Below are 23164 nucleotides of genomic sequence, written 5' to 3'. Positions count from 1 at the left end.
AAGATCTAGCAATTCCACTTCTGGCAATATTCCTAAAGGGGTTGAAGTCAGGGACTCAAATAGACATCTGTCTACACATGACCGCCACACCATTATTCACAGTGGCCAAAATGTAGAAGCAACCCAAGTGTCCATGGATGGTAAATGGCTAAACAAAATGCCCCCCCCCGGCACACACAGACATACACACACATACACAAAGACACATACACACACAAACACAAAGACACACACACACAAAGAATACAATATTATTCAGCCTGTAAAAGCTACACCTTGTATGAGTCTTGAGGACATTGTGCTAACTGGTATATTCATCACAAAAGGACAAATACTACATGATCCAGCTTATACAAGGTGCCCCAAATAGTCACACACCTAGGACAGAGGGTGGAATGATGGCTGGGCTGGGAAGAAGAGGGAGATGGGAAATTATTTTGCAATGAGTATAGTCTCGCTTTTTCAACATGAGGGAGTTCTGCGCATGGCTTTGTAATGGTTGTAGAGGGATGTAAATGAAATCAGAGCCACCAAACTATACCTTAAAAAAATTGACTGGGATGGTAAATTTTGTTATGTGTTTCTAAAACCATATTTTAAGTAAATGTCTGATCCGTATTGAATAAATAAGTTCTTATCTGTGTGTATTTCCCCAGATGGTGCACACCTGCTGGCTTTATTACTTCTCCAAGTTTATTGAGCTGTTGGACACTGTGAGTATGTGGTAACTGATGTCTCACGGAAGCAATAAACTGCTGGTGTGGCCGTCACATACCTTGGCTTATCTCCCTCCCTTGGCTAGCCTACTGTTACCTTCCTTTTCCTTTAATTCCCTGTGTGTTTAGAAAGCTCACTCTCCAGCATGTCACAGCCTCTCACTGCAGTTTTAAAAACGTGTAGGTATTACCTGAGTGCGATACACAGGATCACTGCCACTGACTCTACAGGACTGCACACCTCCATGTGGATGGTGGCAGTTCTTTAGGAAGCTGTTCCCAAAGCAAGGAGCCGAGACGGTGTTACCTTGCGCCGAAACACAGTGTCCACCATACTCTTGTAAGACACTTAGGCATCACGATTGGCAAACTCCTGGCAAAGTGTGGTGTCACCATGGGGTGTCACACAAACACTATCTCCAGCTGCTCTTCTGAAAGCTGAGCTTGCTGGACCCTCGTTCCCTCTGCTTTGGTTCCTAGTGAGGGTCAACTCTGGACCTTGAGTGATCGGCCCAGGGGTTAATGTGTTCTGAAAGTGGAAAGCCAAGAGCTTTAATTTCCTGCTAGCATAGGAAAGCTATGCTCGGTTTACTGACAAGTGTGTCTGGAACACACACCACCACACTGTGTGTCAGAAATGTTCACACTTGACACCCTTAGTTGACTCAAAACATAAAAATGTTAGGTTTGAGAAGGGACTTTGGAGGATTTAAAATCCAGGGCTTCTCAAATTTTAGCCTGCATTAAAATCATCTAGAGGAATCTCTGAACTCAGGAGGCTGAGCGGGATCACAAGTTTGAGCCCAGCCTGGCCTACATAGCAATAGCCTGTCTTTAAAAAGAAAAGAAAGGAAGAAAAAACAAAGCAAAACAAAACATGGAGGACTTGTTAAAGCACAAACGATACTTGAACTCCCTAGCGCCTCGGATTCAGTAGGTCCTGGGTAGAGCTCAGGAATTCCCTTTTCTAACCGTTTTTCAGATGTTCTTTGAGAAGCTGCTTGCTGTGGACTCCCGGTCCTCAGGTCCTCAGCATTCAGGTACCTTACAATTACACGCATCAGGAACAAAACAGTACACACAGGACCCTACCTCTTGAGAGCCGATGCCTGATGGTCTGGAGTAGGGACTATACACATGGGTATTTTTAAACTCTGTTTTCATATTGTAACTTGCAGCCAGGTTTGGGAACTACCGTTCTAGTTCAGAAACCTCACTCCCAGGGGTAAACCTGGACCCAAGAAGTTGAGTGGCTTCCCCCAGAGACAGGCTGCAGTGAGAAGAGGACCCCTGTTGGAAGTCTATGATCCTATGTTGCACCCGGCTGGGTTCTTCCATGTGCATAAGCAAATGCGTTTGGCTTGGAGGACTCTGCTTTGCATATTCTCAGTTGCAACTTCCATAAAGAAACTGTTTCTGCCTTGAGGCCTTCCAAGTTTTCCTGACACAGTAATGCTTTGTGTTAGGCTCTGAATTTTAAAGTCTAACTTCACCCTGGTGCTGTGAACTAGTCCGTTAGTGCATTCTTTGACACCTTCCTCCCCCACACAACTCTGCTTTCTCTGCCGTAGGGAGCCAACACTGGGCATGCGCAATCACAATGGTACCTTTGTTGCCCTCCTCCTCCTCCTCCTCCTCCTCCTCCTCCTCCTCCTCCTCCTCCCCCTTCTCCTCCTCCTCCTCCTCCCCTTCTTCTCCTCCTCCTCCTCCTCCTCCCCCTTCTTCTTCTCCTTCTCCTCCTCCTCCTCCTCCTCCTTCTTTTTTTTATGCAGCTCTGCTTTCTTGTCCACAGTATTTTTAGGATTAACTCTTCAGGATTTTCAGCATTTGTTTTTCTTTGGTAATACAATAGTATTACTTTTTTTTTTTTCCTTCCAAGTCCACTTTCAGTTTGCCTAACCCTTATCCAAACTGGTAAGATGTGTTAGAGAGAGCAATGTTGAATGAGATAATTTCAGTCCTAGGAATTATGGCTGAACTTCTGGCTGTCATGTAGTTCAAAACTTAATGAGTTTTTTTTATTAATTAATTAATTAATTAATTAATTAATTTTTTGTTTGTTTTGTTTTCTGAGACAGGGTTTCTCTGTGTAGCTTTGTGCCTTTCCTGGAACTCACTTGGTAGCCCAGGCTGGCCTCGAACTCACAGAGATCCGCCTGCCTCTGTCTCCCGAGTGCTGGGATTAATTTAATTTATTTTTTTATCAATAGCATTTCTTTCAATAAATTCTGACCAGAGTTTTCACTGTCTATGTTTGCTTTTTAAATCTGTATAAAACTTCTCACCTTCTTATTGGCTCTCTCCTGATTACTGTACCATGCCCAAGTTCAAGCATGCTGTTAGCCTTTGAACTGCGCCCTGGAGAACCAAGCTACCCCTGTGCACACCCGTAAAGCAGCCCATAGGAAGCCAATTGTGAAATTGTTTGCTCTTTACCAATAATTTTGTAACAAAATTATTGCATGGTTTTTATGAACTTGATTTTCTTTAAACTATTTCAGGTCTTTTTTGTTCTGCGTAAGAAAAATAGCCAAGTGACTTTCCTTCATGTCTTCCATCATACAATCATGCCATGGACCTGGTGGTTTGGAGTCAAATTTGCTGCAGGTAGAAAAGGGAGAGCTGGGATCATGTGATCTATAAGTGATAACATTTTCGTGTGCTACAAACACAAATTCTGCTCCTAAATGTAATTTATAAGACTTTAAAAAAAAACCAAAGAGCCATTTTGGTTAAGCTTCTGACTTTGGAATTATCACCTGAAACGCAAGCATAGGACTCTTAGATTCCCCACTCCAAGTCTTCAGACGTGAAGACTTTTGAGCTAGACCTTCTATGCATATTCTTTCATCTTGTTTAGGTTTTATTGTTTCCCTTTAGAGTTCTATTACATGTTTTCAATTAAATAGGTAATAAAAAATAGATAAAATATCAAAAGCCTTGGATTCATTGATATCTACTTAAATAATATTCCTAATTTGTTCACGGAAAATGAGAACGTTATCTCCAGTTCTGTTTTGTTTGCCTTCAATTCCTGATACACGGCACACCCCATCTTAATCTGTTCTGTGTTGCTATTCAGATTACCAGAGGCTAGTTGGTTTATAAAGAAAGGAGGTCTGCTTAGCTTGTGGTTTTCCATGCTGAAAGTCCAAGGTCGGGCAGTATTATCTGTTTGACCTCTAGGCAGGTCTAGCAGTGTAACATAGCATCATAGCAGAACCAGCGAGGGGAGGAGAGAGAGAAAGGGGCGGGGCAGGAAGGAGTGAGCAAAGGAACAGAGACTGAGAACAGGGACGAATAGCAAGAGATGTGGGGAAGTCCTGATTTATAATCTGAAGTAGTTGACATAATTGCATCTCACTAAGCTCCACCTCTTAAGGGGCCCATGACCTATCAGCCCAGTTGCATTGGAGACAAAGCTTTTGGCACATGAACATTTATGAACAAACCACATCCAAGATGTGGCAAACAGCACGGAAACAACTTTATTTTTTTTTTTTATTTTATTTATTTATTTATTTATTTTTCTTCGGAAACAACTTTAAAGAGGAGCCAGATCAGGATCACTCAAGTTCCCACAGCAGTCTACCACAGGACACAACATTCTATTGTTTTTGTTTTTCAGGTCAGAGATAGTTTAAACCAAAAGCCTGAGCCTAAGTGTCTGCTTCATTTTGGTTTTCTATTTCTGAACTTAGAATTGGAAAAAAGTAGGCAGGAACTTTATTCTTTCATAAAGTTCCAAAGAAACAAAGTCTTCAAGCATGGATTTCCAGGTTAGCAAACTTTGCTGTAAAAATGACTTATCCTGTCTTTTTTAACATCCAGAAGTCACAGATGCCCACAGTTGTAAACCTTTATTATTTGATTCATCTGAAGGTTTCTTCTTTTTGTTTTCTCTCCACTGCATATTGGGCCCCTCAGGTCTCCTAAGTGAGGTGCACTAATGTCTTACTTATATTGATGAAAAACTGGAAACCCTAGGGTAGCTATGATTTCAATACCCTCTCCTAGGGTGGTTACAATGTCTTGTGTGTTTAAAGGCATGAAAAGAATATGATATAGAGAAGCACTTGTGCAAGCATTCCCATTAACCACGTGACTGCTAATGATAGACAAAGATGACTGTTTTCCTTTTTAAGATGTTAATAGAGGTGTTCTCACACCCTGTAGCTCTATTTCTGTCTCTTCTGTAACACCGGCATCGTCAGCCTTCCATCTCCGTGGGCTCTGCATCCATAGAATCAGCCAACCATACATCAAAACCAAGGAAGAAAAACGGCTCCCGTCCCGAATCATGTACCAACATTTTCCTTGACATTTTCCCTAAGCAATACAGTACAGAACAGCTTCCATTACACGCACATGGCTTCGTATCATAAAGTCTGTGGGAGCATGTGCACAGGTTTTATGCATACAATCCACCATTTTCTGTAAGGAGCTTTGACTATCCACAGACTTGGCTATTACCAGGGAGTTTTGAAGCCTCCCTCTTATGAGTCTCAAGGAACGGCTATACTATATCACAACTCTGAAAAAGAAATTGGAGAAAAAAATTGGAAGGCAGTACTCCAAATTTTTTGTTTGAAGATACCCAAACCAATGTGTTCCCCTCGGCTTCTTTATCCTTCTCTGTGGTTTCCCATCTTTCCGTTTGAATAGCTGGCAATTCCACTATGGGAAATATACATTTTATTTAAAGAATGGAATCGAGTGGTTTTCTCACCTTTATTTGAATCTGTTAATGGTCTAGTGTCCATTTCAAAACAAGTAATACTTCCAAGAAATGCAGATTCAAACAAGGATGACCTCAGGTTTGGAATATCCCATGTCTATGGATATCAAGCCCTTGGTCATAGTGTCTTTACTCATATTTTAATTCCCATCTCCTTTAAAGAATGGTCAAGGTAGAAAGAGAATGTTTGGGGGTTGGGGGAAGTAGCTCAGTGGTAGAGTGCTTGCCTAGCAAGCACAAGGCCCTGGGTTTGGTCCTCAGCTCCAAAAAAAGAAAGAGAATGTTTGTGTCTGTGGTGTGTTCTCTGAGCTGGCAGCCGCGCTTAGTCTTGGCTGTGGGGTTCTCGTCCACAGGCCTCACCTCTTGCACTGCCTTTGTGGTGGTGGACCCAGCAACACATTCTGTTTCCAGAAGTGTGGATTGGCCAGAGCTGTGTTCCTAGAACGAGCTGGTCTGTTTAAGCTAATCTTTGCAAATGCTGGAGCACAGATGATCTCTGCCTAGTGTTTGATTTCTGGGTTGCCTCCTGTACTCTCTCCTGGGATAACAGCAACCCAAATTTCCCTTGGAATAAGAGGAAAATATTTTCATGGCAGGTTTTTTTCTATTAACTATGTAAATATCCCTTTTGGGAAATGTAGAATGTTATTATAATTACCCAGGTGATTCTTTTATTTTCTCTAAGCCAAAAGAGGTGATAGTTGAGGGAACTAATTGTAACCCATTCTGAGATGCTTGCTTTTCAGGTTCATTCTTGTAAAGAAAGCAACACTGTACTTGAAAAGCCTTCCAAGGAGAAAAGTAAAAAGCATTGCTAATTAAAATGTAGTTGTCTTGTGAACAAACTTACTACAGTAATATGTCAGAAAGCAATCATCACAGAAAACAAGCAAGCTGAATTTCATTTGGCAGCTTGTTTTGCTCAGCAACTGTTCTTTAATTTAACCCTCTTAGCTAATCCCTAATCCATGCTAATCCCTGTATAAGAGCCTCAGGTTAGTGCATTTAAATCAATGGTTCTCAACCTTCCTAATGCTACAACCCTTTAGTACAGTTCCTCATGTTGTGATGAAATTATTTTCACAAATAATTTATAAAATTACTTTTGTTGCTACCTCACAACTATAATTGTGCTACTGTCAGGAACTGTGATGTAAATATCTGATGGGCAGGATAATCTTAGGTGACCTCTGTGAAAGGGCTGTTAGATGCGTAGGGGTCCCAACCCACAGGTTGAGGACCACTGATTTAAATGAGGGTAACATGGAGAAAGTGGTGTCTTAGTGAGGAAGGCTCCGACACAGGCCCCTTCTGAAAGCTGAGCTGCAGTTCTTGTGTGTTCTTGCTGGACACCAATGAACACGCACAGTCTTCCCTTCCAGGACTCAGCCTGCCTCCTGAGCTATTATAGGTTTAGGCAGCACTCCATTGTTAGTCACCCTAAAAAGGGTGTGCCCCATCCCTTAAATTTTATGCAGTTTTCTTTTGGGGTGAAAAGACTTAATCCGAATGTACATAATAAAAACTGAGAGGCCAGTGACATGCCTCATGAATGGTGTTGCTTCTGAAATGTGTGATAATTAACGAATGAACTGCAGGTTTATTAAGGTCTGTGAAGTACAGGATAGCATGAGGCTTTGACGACCATGACCTAATTATTTAAAGTGTGTTCTTTGACGGGAATACTTTAGCAATAATAGTATCTAGAAACATTCAGAATTACTGCAATTATGAATATTATTTTAAAATAATGGCTCAGTTGGCAAGGTCTCTTGCCTCCAAGGCCAAGCCTGATGGCCGGAGTTTGATTCTCGGAACCCACGTGGTAGAAGAAGAGAACCAACTCCAAAGAGTTATCCTCTGACCTCCACATGTGTGCTGGGGCAGCATGAACACACACACACACACCACACACACACACACAACACACAAACACATACACACACACACTCACACACACACACACACACGAATTTACATAAAGTAATTCATTCTGCTTTGTGCCTGTTTTATAATGCTTTTTCCACAGACAATTCAAAGAGACCATAAACTAGTAGTTGTACCATAACTAGTTGCAAGTTTTAGGTTGTTTCTGGAATTGAAGACTTGGGAATTAAGGAAATGAATTATTTTGTAGAAAAACTTCAATTCCAGGTCAACTTTACCATGCACAGTGCAGATTTATCTAGGTTGAATATCTCAGGGAAGAAATCCTAGAGAGAAATTTGGGGTTTTTTCTTTCTTCACCATCAGACAAACACCCCGTTGTCCCTTCTACCAAGGACTGTTAGAGCTGAAGGCAGCGGAAATGCTCTTTTCTTACATTCTTGGGTCCTTTGCCTCTCTTCCTAATTAAAGCTGGTAAAATTAAAAGAGGAAAACATAATCAAATGGGGGCAGTCAATAAAAGAGGATGGCTTAATTGTCAATAACTATTTATTTTGAAATCACAATAATTGATGATAGCAGATTTAGTGTAGCTTACTAATGACTTCCAATGGTTTCCTGACAGAGTGTTTGTGGTACTAAAAATATCTAATGCACATTATTGCGAGTGTGGAAGAGAAATTTGATTCTGCACAATGATTATGTCTGTAGCTTTACTCATGAGAGCCCAAATTAGAAGCAACCCAAATGTCTTCCAATAGGAGAATGGGTAAATATTGACACATTTGTATGGCATAATGCTGAACAATAGGAAAAAGACTAAGTATTGGTGTGTACACCAACATGCCAAAAACTCAAAGCCATTGTGTTGTACGAAAGGAGGTAGGAATAAAAGAGTCCGTGCTGTGTGGTTCTATCTCTGTGAAATGTATTAACAGGCAAAATTAATAGTTGACGATAGAAATCAGGTAAAGGTCACCTTAGAGGGATGCATTCATGAAACAGCACAAAGAGGCCTTGCTGGTGTTGAGTACTGTGTCTCGATCTTGGTGGTGGGTGTGGAAATAAGTAGGTTCTAAGTATGTGAAACATCTTAATTAGTACATTTATGATTAAGATAATTTGTTCACCTTATAAATGTTAGCCTTCACTAAAAATACATTTTGATTCTTACCAAGCAATGTAGCCTCTCTAAGAGATTGACTTAATTTTTTTTTTTTAAAGTAAACTCGAACCGCAGGAGAATTTTAAGGGTGAAGCATAACCAACGGCTACGTGCTAACTGATTTTGTAAGATTTCTGTTTTGCATTGTTCTAAATGTTTTATTGAACTAGTCTGATGGCTGCTTCACCGGACTGAGGTTTCCTATGTATTCTACTTCCTACTAAAATTAGAGAAATGATGATACTTATATCTTAGGACAAATGTGTCTGATTTTAAGGGACAAGGGGCCATTTAACAATAACCTCTTTTCTTTCAGGTGGTCTGGGAACGTTCCATGCCTTTTTAAATACAGCTGTGCATGTAGTCATGTATTCCTACTATGGATTGTGTGCCATGGGACCGGCCTACCAGAAGTATTTATGGTGGAAAAAGCATTTGACATCTTTACAGCTTGTGAGTAACTGTTTTTTTGTTTTTTTTTTAAAAAATATGAAACAAAGCCGGGCGGTGGTGGCGCACGCTTTAATTCCAGCACTTGGGAGGCAGAGGCAGGCGATCTCTGTGAGTTCGAGGCCAACCTGGGCTACAAGTGAGTTCCAGGAAAGGCGCAAAGCTACACAGAGAAACCCTGTCTCGAAAAACCACACAAAAAAAATAAAATAAAAAAAAAAATAAAAAATATGAAACAAAACTGCAATCACATGTTTTCTCTGTGAGTTAGGAGTCTAGACGAGTCTGGAACCATCTATGAAGAAATAGGATGTTTGTCTTCTGTGGGGTATGCGTCACTGTTTGCACTTGGTCAGAAGCTCTGTCGGCTGAAAATAAAGCAGATTTGGTAGCTCAGAGTCTCACATGATTAAGCTAGCATCTTCATTCTTATAATGGTCTCAGATGCATCTACAAAAACAATGTTTATAATCAAAATAATGTCAAAGTTATATGGCCGCAAATAAGAATAATACCAAGTATGAGGTAGAAATTCCAATATTCTGAATCAACATTGAAGGACTGTAATGTGGAAAGAAGGGTGGGCATTTCTGTGTGCTTACCTATTTAGTGCTAATGTTGGTCAGTTTGTCTTTCTTCTCATAAGTAAAGAGTGCTGTGAGGGCTACAGGTGTGAAGAGTAAGTCCTTGAGTTTAGATCAGATAATTCCTCAGAATTCATTCTAAAAAAAATATGGTACATAATTTCCTTAATAACTGAACGAAATGACCTGTTTTAGTTGTATTACCCTCTATGCAAAGAATTCTGCCATCTTCCTATTTCCTGAGTTGAAGTATATTGTAAATTGGATGCCATAATCTGCCAGTGATACCAAAGGAGGGAGTAGAATTGAGGCCTAGCTAGCCCGCCGGTGACTTTCATGTAAAATCCTACAACTTGCTAAGTGAAACTGGATACAGCCCTAAAAGGGGTTCTCAGGTGAGAGACTACTGCTTCAGTCTCCCAGGACCCCCAGTGAAGATCAGGGCAGTTCTGTCCAGTGAGCTATTGTATCTGAAATTGGCAACAGTCTCCATGGCCAACCAGGAGGAAGCAGTGAAATGAACACTTTATTTCATACTTTTATTTTAGTCTTACTTCGGAATACTGTGAAGTTCTGGCAATTATTCTCCATGGCTGCCTTCCTTTAAAGTACTTTTCTCATTGTGCGGTAATATGTGATCATAATATGTGTGCAGGTTCTTTGCACATATGTGTGGAATTAAAATACCCAATTAGAAAGACAGGGAGAAAAATAAACTGGGCAGGGATGTAGCTTAGTGGAGGAAAGTTTGCTTAGCTCCTACAAGCTGCTTAGTTATAAACCATATAAATGAATAATAATAAATTAGTAAATAATAATAAATTAGTAAAATTCCATCTCCCTGTAGTAGTTGTCTTTGTTTTCATTCAACTTTTCCCCTTACGCATATATATGCATTTATACCTTTTGAAGATTTCATGTTTACTACATACCTAATCTTACACTAGTTTTTTTTTTTTCATCTAACAAATGTGGCCCATTTTAAATGAAGTGAGCCAAGGACACTTGTGCACACCTGCCGTCCCAGCCCTTGGGAGGTGGAGGAAGGAAAATCAGAAGTTCAAGGTCCTGCTCGGCTACATAACAAGATTGAAGCCAACCTATACTACCCAAGACTTCGTTTCAGGAAACATAAACATTTCAATAAAGTGGGAGGGTTTGCACATAAATATGAAGGCTAGACATCCATTTGTCACTTGTCTGAAGCGTGCATGTATGTGGAGGATTCTGCTTTCTTTTTTTCCAAGGTTTCATTAGTCTCTTGCCAAGCGAAGGGAGTTACACAAAGCTGCTGGACAGGGAAGCTATGGACGTTTGTGAGGCTGCTTCAGTGAAGGCTGATGATAACAATAGAGCTATATCACAAGAAAGGATGTAAGAAAGTTAATCATGGTTAGTTAGCTCATAGGTACTATTTCTTTATAGAGATTTACTTTTCTAAAACTCCCCCAGAACATAACTGACCTTTACTCAGGTATAAAAAGGTACCAAGTGGGAGTGGGGCACAAGATGGCTTACTGAGTTAAGTGTGCTTTCCACCAAACCTGAAGACCTGGGTGGAAGGACAGAACTAACCTCTGGCCTTCACAGGCATGCCATGGCTCATGTATGTAACCTAAGAATGGCTGAAAAACTCGTAAACCCAAGTGGGTTTTTTTCATACCTAATTTTCTTTTCATTCTCCCATCTCCCAGGTCCAGTTTATCCTTGTCACCATCCACATAGGCCAGATCTTCTTCATGGAGGACTGCAATTACCAGTACCCAGTTTTCCTGTACATCATTATGAGTTACGGATGCATCTTCCTGCTACTGTTTCTCCACTTTTGGTACCGTGCTTACACCCAGGGTCAAAGATTGCCCAAAACTATAAAAAATGGAAACTGCAAAACGAAGCCTCACTAAAAGACAAGCGCAGCCTGGATTTACATTTGAGACTGATATCTTGCCTTCCTTGACAATCAAGAGATACTCACCTATGCAGTGTGTTTTGTATATTTTTCAAAACCAAGAGCTTGTATTTTTATAAGTTATTTGGGTTCCTGATCTTTGAGAGTCCAAAGCTCCCAGATAAAGTCTTCTCAGTGGAAGAGACTAGAGCAGCCAGGAGGTTTCCTATTGCCTTCCATACTAATCAAAAGTTCTTAATACATTTTGCTACAGCGAGAGGAGGGTATGAAATAACATAGTACTCTTCTAGGAACTCCGGGATAGATGAAAAATACCTAGCGATTTTGACCATGGATGGAGATCCACAGAGTATGATCGATTCCTCCTGTCTGGTGTGGAGACTTCTGACTGGCTTCTGGCTCTGTCATTCACTCCTGTATTCGGAAGACATTATATTCACTCCAGGGCTCAGTTCCCAATCTAAAGTGCTAACACAGGTGAAGCCTACGTGGCGTTTTGATAGGTTCTCCCTCTAAATCGTTAGTGATAGTTTGAATGGGTCTTCTGAGTGGTTGCCACCAGTCCTGCCGGTGAGGCTCCCTCACAACACACGAATAAGCTGGAGGCAGCGGTGCTTTGGTTTCTACACTGATGCCTTTGACACTAAGGTGAAGGCAATGTTACGTTGCACACGAGATGATGTGTTTCCCCAGGTTAAATGAACACTTTGCTGCTGATGATTTTACAGTTAACTGTGCATGTCTGAAAGGAGGGGGGTATGTCAGTGAAAAAAAAATGCTGTGGAATTCAGTGGGGAGAGTTATAATCCCTCGTAGTATAATGCCACTCTCTGATAGGTCGGTTTAAAAGGATTGTCTTGCCTAACTGTGTGTTAGACGTTTAAATGCTCATGTGATTAGCTAGCTTGCCTCAGATGCCTTTGGATCACAAATCAATTTTCAAATATCTGCTATGCCAAGTGACTTATGAAGCAACTGGAGGTGGGTGGTGGAGTATCTGAGGTCAGATTTGGTTACATTAGCAAGGGCTGTTAGATTTGGGGAGACAAAGACTACGTTATGGTTATGTATTATACATATTTAGTGTTGTGGATGCACCGCATGAAGAAACATTTTCCAGAATCATGAATTAGCCAGGATTTCCTCTTCTTCAGACCTGTAAGCCATATTGTGAAGGGCTGAAATTCATGTGGCAAATGTTTTCTTTCCCCCTTTAAAAAAAATACTAATTTCTAGAATTTTCTTGTTCTTGTTGGAAAACCCGGACCACCTAGCAATACTTGGACATTTGTGAAGCTGTCAATATTATTTCCTTTTCCTCTTTGAAGGACTATTTATGTGTGAATAACTTCAAAATCAGTACTGATGGCTTTGGTCATGTGTGCACATAGTGTTGCTCATTTGGCAACAAAGCCCAAGTCTTCGTTGACTGTAAACTCTGAAGTTCTGCCTGCTCTCTCCTGATCCATTACCCAGCACCATGCCTTTGTCTCCACTTTCACTTACTTTATAAAGTTATTTGCCATTAAGTGACCTTTAGTGATTCCACTTGCTTACGGTGAGAAGCAGAGGATAATAGGAAGATTTTCATACTAAAACAAAAAAAAACAAAAAACAAGTAACAGACAAGCCGAGCTGATAGCAACAGCTGCACTAGTCTGTCACTGTGAAGGTCTCAGGGATCCACGTTTTCCTATTTTGACTCTGTCGATGGGACAATATGGTAGAAGTAGTTACCTACACAAACAATTCCCAAAGACTCAAGTAGGACAAAGACCCAAAGGAACAGAAAAAAGAAAACAAGACAGGGAACTTTGATTGATTTCCTCTCTACTTATACTATCCCCCCCCCCTTCTCCAAGTATGTAAAATGTCTGACATGCCTATGGACTAAGAGCAGCATTGTGGCATGACATACCATATCCTCAGTTCTATGAATGAAAGCTGGGAGGTGAAATGTCATATGAAAACAGATCACAATTGGCAGACAGATGTGAACATGAGTAGATCAAAATGAATGTCACTGGTTGTAGAATTTATGTGGGCAGTGTTTGATCAAACAGCTTCTAATGGGGTTTCACCTACTTTTCAGGACTTTGTTGCCTTTAAACTTGCTTGCCTAATAAGCAAAAAGCTCAGCTATTAAGTATAGTTTATTATAAAAGTTCTATGAGTCCTTGAGGACCAATATATATGTTATAAATACAAATTTTTAAATATGTATGGGGTGTTACAATTTTCTGTCTTCATACTTAAGGAAAATTCTAAATTGAGTATACTACCTTGTTTCATAGTTTGGGAAATTATGAGATTATATCTCTTGGTTATCCTTTATTTCTGTTAACTTTTTATAATGACTGTAGAAGTTGTGAGAATTTGGTTTTGTTCTCTGTGCTATAATAAATTTGTGGCACCACGTGTATGTGTGTGTGTGTGTGTGTGTTTCATTTTGGAATCTAGCTGTTCCTGTTTGCTTGTGTAGGAGATTCCAAATCTGAGTAGTCACTAAGTCAAAGCACTTGGCACCTTCACTATATGCTTGCTATATTCAGAATACTGTACTGGACATGAGTGTTCAAAATGTTCATTGGGACCACCTATATCTTACCACCCTGCAGATGAATGGACAGAGAGAAGAAGCACGGGGCAGGTGCCACAGGAGGAAAAGGCCTGCCATTCACAATTACAAAAAATATTATTAAGGCATTTGAAGGCTAGTTTGTATTATGTAAGATGTATACAATTCAAAGTGGATAGTAGGTTAGTAGACCAGATGTCTGCAAATAACAAGGGGCTGGAGAGATGGCTCGGTGCTTAAGAGCACTGGCTTTTTTTGCAGAGGACCTGGGTTTGGTTCGTACTTGGCAGCCCACAACTGTCTGTAACTCTAGTTCCAAAGGATCCAACATTCTCTTCTGGCCTCCATAGGCACGAGACAAGTCCATTATGCTCATACACACATGCCAGCAAACACTTATACACATAAGAATAAATAAATAAGAAACTTAAAAGGAATTCCGTCATGCCTGACTGAAATAACAGTTTCTATGTAGTGATCGCCTGCATCTGTTGAAACAGTTGATGGGAGGTTGATGGGGAAGCTGGGAATGGTGACTGGGGCTGGTGCAGACTGAACCCAGAGATCATCTCAATGCCAATAAAAGTGAGAGGCTGAAGTGCTTATGTGTCTCTTAACATGCTGTTGTACTATGAAATCTTCCTGCCCCAGGTTGTGTTTTGTAGTTGAACCTAAATGTCTGTTTCTAAATCAGCTACAATAATAGTAATTAATAAATAATAATAATAATAGTATGGATAGAGGAAGATGTTAGAAGACACTAGGCTGATTCCGTCAGCCAGACATAATGTGTTAAAGTATAGGGATTTCATAAGACAAGTGGCCCACCTTATTCACCAAGAATGACCTTTAAAGAAAGAAAGTCAAAAGAAAAAGAGGGCTGGGCGGTGGTGGCACACGCCTTTAATCCCAGCACTCGGGAGGCAGAGCCAGGCGGATCTCTGTGAGTTCGAGGCCAGCCTGGGCTACCAAGTGAGTTCCAGGAAAGGCACAAAGCTACACAGAGAAACCCTGTCTCGAAAAAAAAAAAAAAAAAAAAAAAAAGAAGAAAGAAAAAAAAAGAAAAAGAGAGGCTAGGGATCCCAGTGGCAGAGGACTGTGCAGCCTGCCCTGGCCTCCATCCCCAGTACCACCCAAAAGAGACGAAAACAGAGGCGTGCAAGGGAGTTCTAGTAAACTAAGAAAGACCTAAATTTTAACACTCCAATATTCGATATAGATTTGAACAAACCAATTATAAAAGGATCTTTAAATAACAGTTGTTTAACTGAATGTGGCATAGATATTAAATGATATAAGAAATGAATACTGAGTACAATTTCAGCCAGACTTTTGGAAAGTTCTTACTGTAAAGGTACGTGTACACACCGGTGCATGTGTGTGTTGTATTGGGTGTGATCGACAGTTGTCTGATTTTACTTTAAAATACCTTTAGAATAAGGAAGGCAAGTGTTAGCTGTTCCTCTAGGTCAGTGGTTCTCAACCTTCCCAAGGCTGCGACCCTATAATACAGTTCCTCATGTTGTGGTGACCCCCCCCCAACCATAAAACTCTTTTCCTTGCTACTTTATAACTGTAAATTTGCTACTGTTATGAATCATAATGTAAATATCTGATATACAGGCTATCTGATATGGGAAGGGGGCTGTGACCCCCCAGGTTGAGAACCACTGATGTAGGTGGACAGTGCATACGTGGAAAAACAGCCAAAGGTAATGAACGGAGGTCTTAAAATCAGTAGATTTACACGTGTCTGTGTATTTATTGCTATTCACAAAAAAATCTTGGGCTGATAAGATAGCTCAGCGGGTAAAAGTGCTTGCTGCCAAGCCTGAGGATGGATATGGACATATATATATATATATATATAATATAAAATATATAAATAAATAATGATATATATATATATATTCCCGAACACTGGGATTACAAGCATGCAGCACCATGCCCGCTGTATGTGTGCATGGTAGGCAAACACTCTATCAACTGAGGCACATCTCTAGTCTCGAATAAACTTTAAACTGTTCTTTGTGGATCTTGATCTTAAGAGGTTTATACGGTGGCAGGAAAAGAGGCCTACATAAAAATTAAGTAAAAACCAAGGCAGGCTACATGTTGCCAAGTTTAAAAAAACGCAAAACAAAACAAAAAAAACCAAAAAACTTTTTTTGAGACAGAGTTTCTCCGGGTAGTTTTGGTGCCTGTCCTGGATGTCGCTCTGTAGGCCAGGCTGGCCTCGAACTCACAGAGATCTGCCTGGCTCTGCCTCCCCGAGTGCTGGGATTAAAGGCCTATGCCACAGCCGCCAGGCACCAAGTCAAAATTTTGTATCCAATACACGAGAACCTTTTCCTAAGTTGACAGTTTTGTTACAGTAATGTTCCTGTTGGGCTTGGTGGTGCATGCTTGTGATGCCAGCATTCGGGAGACAAGGGACAAGGACCACAAGTTTCCGGAGTACACAGCAACACTGTGTCAAAAGAGAGAAAAGGGGAAGTGGGGAGACAAGGGGAAAGAGAGAAGAAGGTTCCTTGGGAACCCCTGAAGGCTCTGGTCAGAGAAATGACGTGATCAGCGTGGTTAGGAGAGGCCCTGGATAAAACTCTGCACAGGAAGCCTGAGGCTCCCTGACACCATTTAACTGCTTCGAAGCAGTTGCGAGTAACAGGAAGTAGTTATCCTGTGCCGCTCCACAGCAGGATGCTATGAAACCAAGTGCTCGGCAGAGGACATGCACAGAGAAAGAACGTCCTTATCCGTGTCAGTGCTGGGGTCCAGACAAGACAGACTGTGCGTCTGTTCTCTAGTTAACCGAATTTTCCAGGAGTCCTGCACGGCAGCCTCCGCTGCCTCTCAGTGGTCAGGAGTCCCTCATGACTGTCCTTGGTTACCAGGGAAACTGGGAATCGGGTTTTCTAGGTGGGTAAGCCATCTTCTCTAATAAGATTAGATTCTGTTAGTAAGAGGTAAGGAGGAAATTCTGCTCAGGCAGATGATGTAACCTTGCAGACTGAGAATCGCCATCATGAGAAGCCAAAGAATTTCATAATTACAGCAAATTAACTGCTTGGCCAAACCTGATTTGGATACCCGGAGGCTAATTTCTGTCTGCTCATCCATGTTAGGTGAATAATCACGTATTTCAGGGCAGAAATCCAAATGTCATTATTGACTGATACCCAAACAAACCTCTCTTGTGACCTTTTTTTTTCTTCACATCTAACTCAGATTTATAAGCAAGGAGAGGAATTGTGGGGATTTCAGTGGTATCCCTATGAAGTGTGTAGCACACAGCTCTCTAGAACACCACCCACGAAATCTTGTTTTTGTTTTTTTTATTTCCTCCAAATATTAAAAAAGAAAATGGGAAACTTTTGAATGAAAATATAGAAGTAGAAAATGATTACCAGGAGCTGGTTTTACTTTTATTTTATCCCTTTCATTGTGTTTCTGGGAGCAACATGACTTGCAATATTGAGTCTAAAATAGTTTACTTGGCCCTCGTGTTGAGAGGTTCAAAACCAGACTGGCCACCATCTAGTGCTAGTGCTGTTGCCAACGTTAACTACATGATATATGTACAGCATATTCCCATCAGAAACAACCTGCATCTTTTTTTTGAAGAAACATTTAGTTTATATTTTTTGTTATAAAATATTAAAAAGAGGGCTGGAGAGATGGCTCAGAGGTTAAGAGCACCGACTGTTCTTCCAGAGGTCCTGAGTTCAATTCCCAGCACCCATGTGGCTTACAACCATCTGTAATGAGATCTGGCTCCCTCTTCTGTATACATAATAAATAAAATTTAAAAAAAGAAATCAAACTAAAAAAAAAATTAAAAAGAAAACCAAGTAAAAACAATCTCATTTTATAGTTGAAATAACATTTTCTGAATATGTGTCAATCTAACCATTTTACGTCTTCACATATTCATTTCTTTAAACTTTTTTTATTATTATTTAAAATAATTTTTACTACTGAGTGAGTTCCAGGACAGCCAGAGCAGTTCCACAGAGAAACCTTACCTCAGAAAAAAAAATTTTAATTTAAATATATTTTGGTCATATTCTTCCCTCACCCCAGTTCATCCAGACTCTTTCCTCCACCCTACTCACCGAGCTTTAAGTTCTTTCTCAAAAAACAACCCATGAAACCAATGAAACCAAAACCTAGAAAACAAAATATGCCCCCAATTCCACCAAACTGTAACCAAACAAAATCACACACAAACACACACACACACACACACACACACACACACACACACACACACCACCACCACCACCACCACCAACAACAACAACAACAACAACAAAAAGCAACTGTGGAGTCCATTACTTGTTGGTCAATTACTCCAGGACATGAGATCTTCCCTAAAGTGGTTTATGTACCCAGTGTCACTCCACTGGGGGGAAAAATCAGTTTTCCCTCTCTCAGGAGGCATAAATGACAATACCATTGTTAACCTTTGCCCTGGTGACTAGGTTAAATTCATTCATTCATTCATTCATTCATTCATTTTTTAATATAACACAATAAAATATAATGAGATAAACAAACAAACAAAAACTATCACATTGAAGTTGAACAAGACAAACCAACAGAAGGAAAAGAGCCCAAGAGAAAGCACATGAGTCAGGGACCTACTCACTCAAATGCTCGGGAATCCCATACAAACACTAGAAGCCATAATATAAATGCAGAAGACCTGGTGCAGACCTGGGCGGGCTCTGTGCATGCTGCTACCGTCTCTGTGAGTTCATGTGAGTTTTGCTCATGTTGATTTAGAAAGCCTTATTTTCTTGGTGTCTTCTGTCCGTCCGCCCCCCCCCCCCCCCCCGTCCGTCCCGTGTCCCGTCCCCGCCCCGTCCCCCCCCCCCCCCCCCCCGTCCCCGCTCTTATATTATTTCTGCCTTCTCTTCTGTTGAGTTCCCTGAGCTCTGAGGGGAGGGATTTGATGGAGACATCCCATTTAAGGGCTGGGTGTGCCAAGATCTCCTATGCCTAATGTCTGAAGGAAACAGTCTCCATCCTTTTTTCAGTCTTCTTCCTGGGCAGCTTATCTGTGTGGGCAGATGAAGAGTGGATCTGAAGATGCTGGGAGATACCTGAGGTGCTAAGGCAGAGTAAACCCTTGTCTGCTCCCTAGTAGTACCTTTGGAAAGGTAGCATTACCTCAAGTATGGGGCATTTAGCCCGGCAGAGATAAAAGACCCTGGTAGATCAGTCAGCTAGTGAGTCATGACACAATATCTGAGGCAATTAACTTGCAAAGAGAAAGGTTTATTTTGGCTCATGGCTCTGGATGTTCCCATCCAAGATAAGGCTTTGGCACTCTGGCAAGGATGGCATGTCACAGCAGGAGTGCATGGCAGAGCAAACTATTTATGATTCAAGCCAGGAGTCCCAGAGAGACTGGACTCCACGATCCTTTCAAAGGCATGCCCCCAATGATCTACGGGCTTTGAAAAGTCCGCTGTACCTCCTAGTACTGCTCCCAGGAAATCAGACCTTCAACATATAGATCTTTGAGGAGCACAGACCCAAACCACAGCACCCGGTAAGGATTTCTGGGCTAAGGTGAGTCCCAGTGTAGAAAGGAGCTGTTGAGTCCACAGCGACTCTGAATCCACCGAGGGTCGAACAAATAAAAAAAGTCCCAAAGTTCAGAAATTAAAGTAGACTATAGGACTAGAAAAAAAAAAGTCTGTTTCTTTAAGTTTATGAACAAGAAAATCTTAAATAAATATTACAGGCTGGAGAGATGGCTCAGTGGTTCAGAGTGCTTGCAGCTCTTTCAGAGGATCAGAGTTCAGTTCCCAGTACCTTAACCATGTTGGATGACCCATAACCTATAACTCCAGCTCTAGGGGATCCAACGCCTTCTGCCCTCTGCAGGTACCTGCATACACACACACACACACACACACACACACACACACACACACACAAATAAATAAATAAATAAATAAATAAATAAATAAATAAATAAATAAATAATACAGGAGGCCATTATTTGGCCTCAAGTTTTTTTTTTTTAAATCTTTATTTTTGTTTTATGGGTATAAGTGTTGGCAGAATGTGTATGTATGTGTGCCATGTGTGTCTCTGGTCCACCCCACAAGCTCAAAGCAAACTATCTATCTGCCCAGAGAAATCAGGATTAGAAAGAGAGCTAACTATCCCCAGCAGGCCAGTATCCATTGGCGTGAGGTTCCCTCTATCTGTGTCCTACCTAAAATGATGGCTTCCTTGGCCTAGAGGAGCTTTATGAGCCTAGAACTTGAGAAGCAGAGGCAGGAGATAGCATTTGAGGCATTCTGGACTGCACTGCAAGATCTCCCAAAGGGGGCAAAAAAAGTAACCTGAAGTGACTAGGCATTAACCAATGGGTTATTTCTCTATTGTTAAATCTCCCTGCACCTGCTTTATAATGAAGGCAATTTGAAATGACCAGTTTGATCTTCATTCTTTGGCTTTATTTCTGTAGCCCTTTCATGACTCCCAGACGAGCCTCCTCTGCTCTGTTCTCAAAGCACTTGATTTCACGGACTCAAGTGCGGCCTCGCTCTGGAGTAGAGTACTGAGATATTTAAAATCTTTAGAGAGTGTGTGAGGCCCTGGGTTCACATCCCGGTACCTACAGCAAACAAACAAAACTTGTAAAGTATGTCGTAATTGTGTCTTTTAACAATGGATAATAAGATACAGAGAGAGGGCTGAGAAGAAAGAAACAAAGCGTTCTGGGGAACTCTGGAGCGTTCTGGAGAACTCTGGAGCGTTCTGGAGCAGTGCACAGCATAGCAAATGCACTCAATGCCACTACACTCTTCACTTAATGCTAGGATTGATTTGCAGACAAAGCAAGTTTTAACTTTTAAATATCTTAGGATATTTTCACATAGCTTAGGAATTGTATGTTTCTAATGGTGTTATGCATGTATACACGTTAGGTGGCATGCTTACCTGTTCATGTGTGTTTGGAGGCCAGAGATGACTTTGGATATCTTTCTTTGCTGCTCTCCACCCTATTTTTTGGACCCAGACTTTACCATTTTGTCTAGACTGGCTGCCCAGTGAGCCCCTGAGGTCCACCTGTCTCTGGTACCCTAGCCTTGGGATTACAGGTTGGTGCTGCTGTGCCCCAACTTCCATGTGGTTTAAAGAATCTGAGTTTCCATAGCAAGAACTTTACCCTCTGAGCCACCTCTCTAGCCCAATAATTGCATATGCTTTTATTTATTTATTTATTTATTTAGCTAGTTAGTTAGTTAGTTTTTTACTTATTTATCTCTGAGATACAGTCCTGTTATGTTGCCCAGGCTGGTCTTGAACTCTTGAGCTCAAGACATTCTCCTGTCCCATCCCCTGGAGTAGTATGTGCAGCACACACTCAGCTTTGTATGTGCCGTGGTTGTTTTTGAGACAGTGCTTCATGTAACGTACACTGGCCCCAAGCTCGCTACGTACAGGAGACGATGACCATGAGGGATTGTGGGGGCGTACACAACTGAGGCAGGTAAGGTCGAAGCACTGGGCCACGCCTTAAACGACCAATGAGCTGTGACAAGCACGGTGAGCGCTCTGGCCAGAGGAAACCTGACCCATAAGCTCCAAAGCGGAAAATGATGATGTGAGTCCCAGGGCCAACCAAGAAACGCCATGGCAACTAGAAGCAGAAGCCCACCCAAAATCCATATATATATATATATATATATATATATATATACATACATATATATCTTATTATATATAATATATTATATTATTATATATAACATAACATAACATAACATAATATATAATACAATACAATAAAATAATAAAATAATATAATATAATATAATATAATATAACATAATATAATATAATATAATATAATATATATAAGGTGTATATATATACCTTAGCCTTTTGTTTAATAAATGAGCTTGCTTGCAACCTCCTGAAATCTGTGTCATTGCCTCCACATCTACTCATCCCCTGCCCCCTGGTCAGGGATAGCAAGACCCAAGGCACAGTGCCAGTGACACACAACCACACTGGCTATTTACTCATTTAGACAGATCTTCACTATGTTGCTCAGGCTAGCTCTAAATTGGAGATCTGCTGTGGGATGTCTTTCTGTATACTGTGAATATGTGTTGCTCTGATTGGTTGATAAATAAAGCTGTTTGGCCTATGGCAAGGCAGCTTAGAGGCAGGCAGGAAGTCCAGGAGAGAGACAAGAAGAAGAAAGGCAGAGGCATAGGAGAGGCCATCCCGGTCCAGGGAGCAGTGTGTAATGGCACACAGGTAAAGCCACAGAACACATGGTGACATACAGATTAATAAATAAGCTGAGTTTAGTTAAAAGAGCTAGCTAGAAAGAAATTGAGCCATAGGCCATGACCATGCAATTTGTAATTGTGTGTTTACTTGGTTCGGAGCAGTTGCAGGACCGGGCGAGATACAGGAAAAATTCCAGCTACAGAGACGTTTGTGTCTCAGCCTCCCAAGTGCCTCGACTGCAGGGCTGCGCCACTACCCTGGCTCTGTACATGCTTTTAAAGAAACAGCATGTTTTTGGACTGCCTCTGAGCTTGCTATCGCTGCTAAATTCTCCATCTCCCACAAAGCCCCTGTGCCACCTCCCTGCAGTTCTCAGGTGTTCCTGGCTGCTGTCCACTTGCTATGACAGCCACTCCTTATTTCTAACTCTTCCTAGGGCTGTATCTTACAGCAGCCGAGGAGCAGACCCTTTGGAGTGAGTGGAGAATGATGTGTGGAGACACCTCCCTCCCCCCCCACCCCATCCCTCCTCCCCTCCAAAGACTCAAATTAATTTCAAGTCCCCACGCCCTCTCTTTCCCTCCTCCCATCCATCTCCACTCCACTTATGAAGGCTTTTGATGTTAGTGTATATCCCTTTGTGTTTCCAAACTCTCAGGTCCAGTTCAATCTCATCATTGCCTTTCCCTAGTAGGCATAAAAGAAGGAAATGGGGTGGGGTGGGGCGCTAGGATGGAGAGTTTAGGAAGGCGTTTCAGTTAGATTCCTTACTGTTGTTTGTAGACATCTTTAGGAAGCCACAGAATGGGTGTGTGCTTGTTCAGTGACAGGAAGTGACAGGGATGTTTCACAGGCACCACCCTAGG

The 23164-nt window shown here is 41.3% G+C and overlaps 1 protein-coding gene across 1 annotated transcript in view; it reads left to right on the top strand.

Annotated features, from left to right (window-relative positions):
- Nucleotides 1-13871, top strand: part of Elovl7 (ELOVL fatty acid elongase 7) — a 74086-nt gene extending 60215 nt beyond the window's left edge. Inside the window, 4 exon segments of the mRNA XM_028884328.2 lie at nucleotides 657-713; nucleotides 3218-3323; nucleotides 8823-8959; nucleotides 11235-13871. Coding sequence (XP_028740161.1) covers nucleotides 657-713; nucleotides 3218-3323; nucleotides 8823-8959; nucleotides 11235-11444 — 510 coding nt within the window. The 3' untranslated portion in view covers nucleotides 11445-13871.
- Nucleotides 13872-23164: the final 9293 nt, after the last annotated feature.

This window comes from Peromyscus leucopus, chromosome 11 (genome assembly GCF_004664715.2).
Source record: "Peromyscus leucopus breed LL Stock chromosome 11, UCI_PerLeu_2.1, whole genome shotgun sequence".
Taxonomy (NCBI): domain Eukaryota; kingdom Metazoa; phylum Chordata; class Mammalia; order Rodentia; family Cricetidae; genus Peromyscus; species Peromyscus leucopus.
The sequence above is the reverse complement of the archived record's forward strand: the minus strand, read 5'-3'. Positions and strand labels throughout refer to the sequence as shown.